Raw genomic sequence first — 11073 nt, forward strand, 5'->3', positions numbered from 1 at the left:
TTGTACTAGGTTTGTGTTAGATATTCGAAAGTCTAATTTGTCATAAAGTTAATCTTAGCAAACTAGTTGCCTTTTTTTAACTTTGTAAACATCAAATTTGAAACATGTGCTCATCATTGGGTCTATCTTAGTTAATAAGGTTATTTTTAAGAGTTCGTAGATTTGATCACTTTTTACGCACGATGTTTTACAAATTTTGTTAGAAGAAGCTTTTTAATTAATTTCAAAGCAAGTCTACCAAAACATTCTTATTCTTTATATATATACATTAATTATTCTTGAATAGTCAAATGTCATTTTAAGTAATAAAATCAAATTTTGTCAGACAAGCAATGAAAATTTAAAAAGATCCTGCAGGCTTAAATTAACGGAGAGATAACGTTTCGTTCGATTCAGTAGGATTATCAAATAGTTGTGTCAGACTGAAAATCAGTAGTGATAATAGTAACATACAAGGAAAATTGAGATAATTATCATGAGTAATTCTGATCTAATCGAAGATACATCGAGCACTTATAAAAATTTTAAATACATCCCTGCAAGAAACATTACTTTTCTCTTGGTGTTTAGTCGGGTATGAAAAATCATTTAACTTATTGCATGATTAACTTAATTTTCATGAAACTCTCCCGAAGAATGACAACGATCAAAACAGTCAACAAATACATCGAGAACAATTTGTTTAATTAGCTACATCTTGAACTGTAGATACAAACGGTGAGAAATTAAATTTGTGTGAAAACACTATGCTGGATAGGAATAATTCATTATATCTTCTAGGATATTATATTTATAGCAATATCCACTCCCAAGATTTGATAAAATAGTGAATACGATTAAATATCTTCTTGATTTGAAAAAAATTAAATAATCTTTTACCAAATATGTAGAAATAAAATAAGAAGAATTTACCGTTCCCGCCTAATCACACACTTACACACTTATAAGTTACTAAAACATTTTCATTTATAAACAAGTCTATATTACTATCAACACTACAAGTCCTTACAAACACTATCATAATACTCAGTGTATCAAAAAAATCTTTAAATAAACTGAAACCAGAGCCATTGACAACAATTGCAATTATTAGTTGAAATAGTTATTGTTGTAAAATTAGTGTAAAACTATTTATTTGGACCTTCAGATTCATGAAAGCAAAATTTCAACTGCACATAACTCGCTAAGCGACACTATCTACTAGTTTCGTGTGTTAAAGTTGAAAGATTTATAAGAAAAAAACTTATGTTAACCTTAATTTATATATATATATATATATTTTAATGTATCAAACAATTTTTATTCTACATTTTTTCGAAAACAATGCACACTTTAAAAAGTATTTATTTAGAAAATATCACTTTATTTTTTATTTTTACTGAAAACAATCTAACTTCATTAGATTACAAAGAGAATAATATTGGTTATAAATAAAGGAGAAAGGCTAAAGAAGTTAACTCTAATTGACTTGATTGGTCCAGGGACAGTAAGATCCAGCTGTGCCTTGATAAATTTACAAATACCTTTGTAATATATAAGATTTTAAACAAGTGCGTAAATAAAGCATTCCTCTCACACTTAAAATATCCCAAAATATCCGTGACAAACTTTTTAAACCTTACATGAAGGCAAAACATCTCCCGTTTATCAATTTCAAATAATCATATTATTCTCATCCTGGGATTCTTTCCTCGTCTCTTCTTCACTAGGAAGATTAAATTTCTCCATCAGGTCTTCAACCTGTACATTATTTTGAAAATCACGTTCATTATTGTATTCGTTAGCTTTATCTGTCAGTATTGTGTTAAAATTATTATCAAAGGTTTTATTCTCTTGAATATTTTCGTTAACAGCATAAGACGAAACAGTTACAGTAGCGTTTTGATCGGAATCATTATTAGTCCTTTCTTCATGCCATTGTTTGTCCATAGTAGAGATAATTCCGTTTGACAGATTTCGCTCATTTTCGTCATCGGCATTTTCATCTTTGATCTTCCATTGTACTTGCCAGTTGGGAACGTAATTAACATCTTGATTGCTCGTCTGTTGTCCAACTAAGTTCTGTTCGTAATTAGTTTCTTCGTGTAGCTTGCTTTGGTCATCCACTTTCTGCTCATTGTTACGATATGTTTCAATAGGCGATTCCCACAGATAAATACTGGAACGTTGATTACCTAAAAGAGCAGCGTTTAGTAATAGTGTTTCATAGATTTTAATGTACAAAATCTAATTACCAAGGAAAAGAAATGTGCAATATGATAGGACAGTAAACATAATGATTGTTATGACAAATACATTTTAAAATACTTACTATGAGTGGTTTATTTTAAAGAATTTCAAAACAAGTATGTTCTCTATATACATATTTTCATTATTTGAATTCTTTGCTATATATTTTATATTTATCAAACAAGTTTATGAGAGCGATCATTAGTTTTCCTATGTTTTATTCAGTAGAAATACCACGGAAGAGAGAAGTCGCCTTATCAAGATTTTGTTTGTTTATAGCAAAGCTGACCTTGAACTACCGGGTCGAAACCCCCACCGCTAACTCTTTATCAACAAATAGTAGGATTGAACGATATATTATAGCGCACAATGAGAATGAATAGAATAGAAACATCAACATGATTATCCAAGATCCATTAAATAAAAATGTCCTTTATTACGTCTCTCACAAACATAAGCTATTCGAAACCATTTGGTGAAATGCAAATAGTATATACTTTTCTGTTTTAGTAAAAATAAGGTTTCGTGAATGTTATTTTATTTATTAAAGGAAATTTAGTCATGTTTAAAAGAAATCTCGTTATGAGAATGTCCATCTATTTATGCGCCTCATAAAATAAATAGAATTCTGTGAAATGGTAAAGAGAAAAGACAGTTTTTGTTCAATATGAGGAACTCACTGGAACATTAACACGGACACTTAGACTTATCACTCCCGCCATCTAGTGGGAAACGCGGAACCTAACAGCTGATTATTTTATTAATGGTTTGGTTGGCTCGCACATCACAAACATTTCTATGCAATAAAGATAGTAAATATACCTTTACCTTCCTCATTTTCTCTGTTGTCTACAGACTCGTCTAATCCAACCTGAAAGGAGAGAAAAAAACAAATTAAGTAATAATCATCATATTAATTTCATCTTCATCCCTAATGCTGAAAATAATAAAGGAACTAATAATATAAATCAGTGGAGCAACGTATAAATATATCCTGATAAGAATAATGTTTCAGTTTTATACTTAGTGAAATAGTTGGGAGGGTAACTTATGATGGTATATCAAAGGCTATTGTTAAGAAAAGCAATTACATTTCTTCCAAAACTTAGTGCAATAGTTTAGCATTGATGCTAATCTTTTGAATGCAGTCTGCTTGGGAAACAGAAGTGGTAAAATGATTAAACTAGATATGAGAATAAGCCGTAGTTGTAATAGAGCAGTTAATATCCATATTAGAATACAGCAGCAGTAATGAAACAGGTAAATTATAATACAGCAACAGTAATTTGATATTACAATGTCAAAGTGAGGTGAAGGTACATCATTGGTGGTAGTGAGGTGCTGGAAGAGGTGTGATAGTACAGCAATGTTGGATAAATGAGATGTAATAGTATAACAATGTTGGACAAATGAGATGTAATAGTATAACAATGTTGGATAAATGAGATGTAATAGTATAGCAATGTTAGATAAATGAGATGTGATATTACAGCAGTGTTGGATAAATGAGATGTAATAGTATAACAATGTTGGACAAATGAGATGTAATAGTATAACAATGTTGGATAAATGAGATGTGATATTACAGCAGTGTTGGATGAATGAGATGTAATAGTAACTATGCAATACTAACTATAGTATTCGATATGATATTACAACAGTAGTGTTGGTGATGTCGTATAACAACGTGTAATAAGCACAGCAGTGTTGGATAAATGAGATGTGACAGTACAGCAGTGTGAAATGGTTGAAAGAGTTTTGAGAGCACAGCTATAGCAGTGAGGTGGATGAACTTGATAAGTACTACAAGATTTATGGCGTGGTTGTTGAATGAAATTTTTTACCACAAGATCTATAGTTAGTGAAGTACTCTAGACGCGCGCGCTGATTGGGTGCCTCAGGGAAGGAGAGGAGATACAAACGTCCACGAAGTGGCACCAGAGTATGGTGACGTCATAGTTCCACGGAGTGGCCCCGAAGAGCGCGTTGGTCGAGATGAGAGGATGATGAGTGCTTAGAGAGTTGCTAGTGAATCACCAGAGGGCGATATAAATCAACAGATAACAACATGTTTCAACATATCACCAACTTCATAGTTTTTGCTTCACAATCAAAGCCTTAAATTGAATAATGCATTTAATTTACACAGTGTAATTTTTTATAGTAATACAATTTCATGTTGCGTAGTTCTGAAAAGGATGGGATGAAGTGGATAATGTTATTAAAGTATTATAGGCGGACAGTGTTAATAAGGATGGTGCTTCTATTGGCGTAAGGTGTTACTAATGGCAGTTTTTCTATAGGCTAACAATGTTTCTATTAACTATTGTACATGTTTAGTATAACTTCAGTAGCTTAATCTTGCTGTTGAAAAGACGGATGACATCACTAGTTTGATAGTGTTTCTGTAGTTGGGTAGTGTTACTAAGGTACAATAGGTGGACAATGCTATTATAGTTCCGTAGTAGGTCATCATGTGACCGTCTCAACCTATGTTTATAGTTCATATTTATAAAGTTAACTATATTACGTACGTTTTACAATTATAATATTGCTAATTCATTCAATAGTTTATCTACATACTTCCTTAAAAGTTACTTTGTAAGTAAAATCCATTATTTGAACGAGGCAGTTATAATGACACTGTTACATATGTCATGTTATTATCACGCATTGGCAAAAGCGAATAAGTATATTGTTCAATCTGTGTTTAATCAATAGTATTTTACCTTATTTGCAATAATCTGTCATGAAAAGGACGGATTTTTCATGTTAACATAATTGTTTAAATCTCTAAATGTTTATCAAATCCAATTATTTAACATACAAACTTACTGGTTCACTTTATAACTCATGCTTCACTAGTTAATAATGTTTAACTTTATGGATTAAACATATTCTTATGTTAACCATCTATGTATGTAGCTCTGTCTTATTGGAATTTTAATGTCTGGTGCCGCCCAGTGGCACAGTGGCACAGTGACTTACAATGCTAGAATCCTGGTTTCGATACCAGTGGTTGGCAGAGCACAGATAGCCCATTGTGTAGCTTTGTGCTTAATTACAAACAAACAATTGATGTCTGGTTAATAAACTCTGTAGTGAATCATTTTTCTACAACTAAGTATAATAAATGAATGACTTGCTGTTTAACCAATCACTTCACTATTATAGAAATTAGTTAAAATAGCAACACTTACCATTTTCTTTAGAACATTCACTTGAAGTACAAAACATGCTACACAACTAAAATTCATAAAACTTTGTGATTTTAGAATACAGACTATTTGATATATAAACCAACTTTCTTCACGAATTAATTAAAACGCATGTTATTTGGCAGTTCACAGAGCGTGCTCCTTATCATAGAATGAGACTACTAGTGTATTGTTAACTCGTTAGTAGTGATGCAAAATGGTCATAGGTAAAACTAAGAAAAACGCTTTTAGCCAAGGTAGCTTAATTCAGTCATGTGCATTTAGATTTGCTTAAGGTGAAGACAGGAGAGACCTATATCTTTCCAACAACGTTAGTCAGTCAGTCAGATTAATGAATTTGTGACTTTGTGAAATTTTTGCTTTTACTCTAACGACTTTTTCAGGTGCTTTTGCAGCCTGTTACTCTGCAGATTTTTTTATTTGCTCAACAGTGTGTGTGTGTGTAAAATGCCTATGAAATGTTTTTTGCATTGTGTTTGAAATTTTAACTTGTATTACACATATTACACATCTGACCTATTCCTACTATAAGTACTACTGTACGTAAAATAATATTGAACAAGTGTTGGTAAAGTTGTTAAAAATAGTGTGAAACTTTAGTGTTCGTAGTGAAATGCTTTAACATCATATTTTAGAAAAAGCAATGTCATGTTAAGAGATTTAGATTAGCTCTAAGTTTACACCAAACAATAGCATGTTTAGGAGATTTAATTTAGCTTTAAGTTTACACCAAACAATAGCATGTTTAGGAGATTTAATTTAGCTCTAAGTTTACAAAAACCAATAGCATTGTTTTTGTTTTTCAAAAGCAATTATAATCTGTCAATTTAGCTAATAATTTGGGAAATTTGTTTACATTATTATAACATTTTAACCATTGTCATTTAAACAAATTTTCAATAATAATAAGTTATAAACACTATGATTACTCAAGAAAAAACATTTCAATTTATTTTAGACAATGCAGTTTTAATTAATTTTAAATGGTGCACATTGAACAACTGACATTGGTGATTATTAAGTATATTAAACAGGAATTAACGACTAAGATGTTCTGGTTGTTTATCCACAAAAGCTTACGGTTGTTATATCATTCACATCTAAGATACTAGTATATGCATATATATATATATATATATGCTCGTATAACCGGAACAGAACAACAGGATAGAAAACAAAACCGTGTAACTGTTCCTACTATCTATGTATTAGATGGATCTGTAACTCGTTTAATTACTTTAATTACATTTTGAAGTTGAGAAGAATTTGAATCGTTGAAAGTTGCTTAAAATAGGTTTCTTAGGTAAATAAAGTGTTAAAAGCCTAGTGGAGTTTGTATGCAAATTATAATAGCCATGTGTGCGTGTGTGTCCATCTCAGCTAGAAGCAGCAGCTTTAACCCTGTTGTGTAAACTTATGTTCATTTCATATCCTCATATAAATTTGTGGGTATATCGCTTTATCGTAAATGAACGTGTGATGATTTTTGTTAGTTTTTTAAATGATTGAATGTCTATTACGTTTAATATACACAAGAGCATGTTACATACCTTTCGAGTTTCAGAGGAATTCCAGAAACTACCAAAGTCTTGAGAATCTTTTAATTGACCATTTTCGGATCCATTCTCATCCGAATTTTTGAATATTTCAAAAATATTATGTAATCGCCAGTATTGTCCTTCTGTGCCCAAGTTGTCTGATGTTTCACTTGCTTCCCTACTTTCACCATTTTGTAACTCAAATGTCGGTCTAAGGTCAGTATTGCTCGAAGAAATTAGAGTGTCTTGAAAGACCTCATTACTGGAAGTTTTCTTAGAATTTCTGTTCTTTTCTTCTTCAGACAGTAAGGATTTCTGTAAAAAGTCTAACCACGATGGCGTTTTAGGTTTTATATCAATCTTCTTCTCTAGAGAGGAATTTTGCATTTGTTCGAGACTTTTACTTTGGTCGTTGTCAGAGGAAGCTTCCCATATATTTTTCACACCGTCTTCATTTCCATAAAGAGGAACTTGGTATTGTACTTTATCACGTTGTGCCAATGATTCCATTGGGGACTCATTATTGTAACTATTAATATTATAAAGAGGAACTTCGTCTTGTACTTTATCACGTTGTGCCAATGATTCCATTGGGGACTCATTATTGTAACTATTAATATTATAAAGAGGAACTTCGTCTTGTACTTTATCACGTTGTGCCAATGATTCCATTGGGGACTCATTATTGTAACTATTAATATTATAAAGAGGAACTTCGTCTTGTACTTTATCACGTTGTGCCAATGATTCCATTGGGGACTCATTATTGTAACTATTAATATTATCTAAATTGTTTCTGACTTTTTCCAATAAATTTGATATTCTCTTCAGAAGAGCTAATTCCCACTCCCTATTCGCTTGAATTTGTTTATTGTATTCATTTTCTCTATCTTCGCCATATTGTAATGATGACTTCTGATCTGTTTCCTTGTATACGTCAGAGTTTGATTGATAATTTATTGCGTCGTCTGGTAGCGAGCTTTTAGATCGCGGTTGAAACGGTAATTTAGCATCCTGAAGGCTATCGGCTTGATTCCACTTGAAATCTGTTTTTGATGAATCTTTTGTTTCAAAGTAGACGGGTTTGTGCCAAATATACCTTTCACCGTTGTCTTGTCCGTAATCGGCGTTGTCATTTGGATGCTGAGCATTTTCATTCCCAACAAGTGGTCCGTAAGATGTGTCCAAAGCTTTATTCTTTTCACTAGGTATGATTCTGTTATAAGTGTTAGAAATCGGTCTTGTTTCACTGTTTCTACGTGATTCAATGTTATTATTTCTTTCTTGAAACCAATTGTATGATTCAGCAAACTTAGGTTTACTGAATTGCCAATATATCGGATCATCAGATTTTTGTTCAGTGAAACGATAACTGTCAGAGTTGAAAAAGTTGTTAGGCGTTTGTTGGGAATCTTCCTTAAATCCTTGTGTTTGGGGTATTAAGCCTTGTTGAGTTAATGAATTAACAGTTTCAGATTGTGGAAATTTTCGTGAGTCTAATCTATTTCCAGAAAATTCTTTTGAAGATAGAGGTACTTGAACTTTAGTTTTGTAGGGCGATACATTACGATTTTTCCAAAATTCAATTCGCTGGATATTTTCCATATTCTCATTACGAGGATCGTTTGAAGCTGTCATTTGTAAAGGCCATTTATATTTGTAGAAGGATGAACTGGGTTTTTTCTTGATCTGTTTGTAAATTCTCTGTTCTTCATTAGAGGAGTCTTGTTTCAAAAAATCCTGGTATTGGTCATCATGGTTTTCGAGGAGTTTACTGGAGCCAAATGACAACAGCTATGAAAATTAAAAAAAACAAAAAACATAGACATTTTTGTTTAAAGATATCAAGGCACCTTAAAGAAAAATAAAAAAAATATTGAAAAAAGTGATTAATATCTTATCAAGTATGGATCTATATTGGTAAGAAAAATACCAGATACCAAAAATTTTAGATTACATGTTAACCTAAGAAGTCTATTTTAAATGTTTCAAACAATAAACTATTCAAAATCATAAATAATATTCAACGTTAAACTGGTACACAATTAAAAACATTTTATTTAGGCCTATGTATGACCTTCAAAAAGTTGACGACCAGTTGTGTACCAGATTAACGTTGAATATTATTTATAATTTTTAACTTTATACACAAGTGCCAAAATACTATAAATGAACTATTCCTCAGGTCAAAATACAGTGACAGTATATTGTTCATACCATTCGTAAAACCAAATGCAGATGAATATATATATATAACCAAAACATACTTAATGCATAACTTTCATAAAAGAAAAATTAAGGAATTTTGTTGATTCATTTAAGGTGATATTAACAAAACAAAACAAAATATATTATTTTAAGTAATTCAGAAATCGGGTACTTTTATGTATTTCTTAAGTTCCCTAAATCAAAGGAGATTAATTAATTATTGTTGGAAACAAGATACCAATATTATAAAATCTCCCAATAGTTCAGGAAAACCGATTGTAGGAGGTAATAAAAAATTACTGAACATTTAAGTGACCTTTTGGACATATTGCTAAAACCGTTTTTATTTCATATTGCGAGTATTATTAGGGATCATTCTAAAGTCGATGAAAAATTGCCAAAGAAATTGGAAGAAAATGAGAGTTTTTATTTCTTTAGATGTAGTTGCTCTGTGTCCAAGTATTCAACATGACTATGGACCTAAGGCTGTCAAAAGTTTTCTAGATAAATACAAATATTTAACTCATCGCGGGGACTGTACCGCATAGTTTTTGTATCTTCGCCATAAGAACGAAATATCTTTTCTTTCAAATCATATATCTTTTTTAATTTTATAATCCACGTCCTTTTATTCATAGTGTGTAACGTATAAAGTCAGTTAGCAACAATATATTGTACTGAAGTGCTGGATTATGTACATATTTTGTATGAATGTATAATTTTTAGCACCTTCTGTGTGTATCAATTCCATTTAATAACTTTAAAAATTCATGGTCATTCGCTCAAATGTATGTACTTTAATATGTTTTTCTGTCTATTCATGGAAATAAGGGCGTGATATTTTAAATTGAAAGCCAGTTATTGTAAATACATGTTAAAGATATCTTTTCTATGTTTTGATGTGAAACGGACTCCAAACCCCATAGATAGAAAACCAATTAAATCTTGAAACTTTTTTTTAAACAGACTTTTTAGTTTACATATGATGTACAATTTCGTTTTACCTGGTGTTTTTTGGCTAATCTAGTTCCATATTTGAAAATAAAGTATTAACCATTTTTTTCCATATTTTTGTATTTTAAACGTAGATTTATATTTCTTCTACATTTATGAACCCCATGCTAATCCATCTTACAATCTTACTGAACACCGTATCATGTATTTATAAAGCTGCAAATATATATATATATATATATATTTATTCTGACTGAAAAATTTGAGCTAAAGATGAGCTTAAAAGTTCACAGCTTTCCCTACAATTTTACTATGTTTAAAAACGTATGTTTTTTCTATGTTCATTGGTCACTATCAAGTTCAGTAAGTTCTTAGCTGATAATTATACAATTATCAAAATATTTTGTGCATTGATGATGTATTTATTGTTCATAAATGAATAAACATTGATTTATTTATATGATGCAAGCACTAGTTTAACTTAAAATTCCCAAGAACAAAAAATAAGTTTGTTTTAAAGTCAGATATTTTTTACGCAATACAAACTGTAATTGACTATACTGTACAATATTATCTTACTAAATTTGCTCATAGCAAACAATTATTATAGTATTTGTGATTATTATATCTATATACTACTAAAACTCTGAGATTGTTTGTTTGCTTGTCTGTAATTAAATACAATAGCACCGTATTTGTAATGAAATGAGAATACAAACAAAATAAAACAAGTTTCGTTAAAGTCGGGCGACGAGTTACCGAGTTAGCCCCGTTTTTCGGGTCACTTTTATGAAAATGTCTAGATGAATTTAGGTGCACTAGATGGCGCCACATATCGGTTTATCTATCTGTCTATTCATGGCTGGAGGCGGCTTAAATGGGTAATGAAGAAAAACTTTAATATAAGTTTAACATGACAGCAAATG

At 30.9% G+C, this 11073-nt stretch overlaps 1 protein-coding gene across 2 annotated transcripts in view; it reads right to left on the reverse strand.

Moving 5' to 3' along the window:
- Window positions 1–1326: 1326 nt before the first annotated feature.
- The window catches only part of LOC106458721 (homeobox protein 2-like), a 23270-nt gene continuing 13523 nt past the window's right edge, over window positions 1327–11073 (reverse strand). Inside the window, exons 6-9 of one of the 2 annotated variants that reach the window (XM_022384992.1) lie at window positions 7758–8779; window positions 6998–7676; window positions 3058–3100; window positions 1327–2174 (exon numbers count right to left, since the gene is read on the reverse strand). In XM_022384992.1, coding sequence (XP_022240700.1) covers window positions 1654–2174; window positions 3058–3100; window positions 6998–7676; window positions 7758–8779 — 2265 coding nt within the window. In that variant the 3' untranslated portion in view covers window positions 1327–1653. Of the gene's footprint in view, window positions 2175–3057; window positions 3101–6997; window positions 8780–11073 lie in introns of both variants that reach the window. The other variant, XM_022384991.1, reaches the window with a different exon arrangement.

Source organism: Limulus polyphemus, unplaced genomic scaffold (assembly GCF_000517525.1).
Source record: "Limulus polyphemus unplaced genomic scaffold, Limulus_polyphemus-2.1.2 Scaffold504, whole genome shotgun sequence".
Taxonomy (NCBI): Eukaryota; Metazoa; Arthropoda; class Merostomata; order Xiphosura; family Limulidae; genus Limulus; species Limulus polyphemus.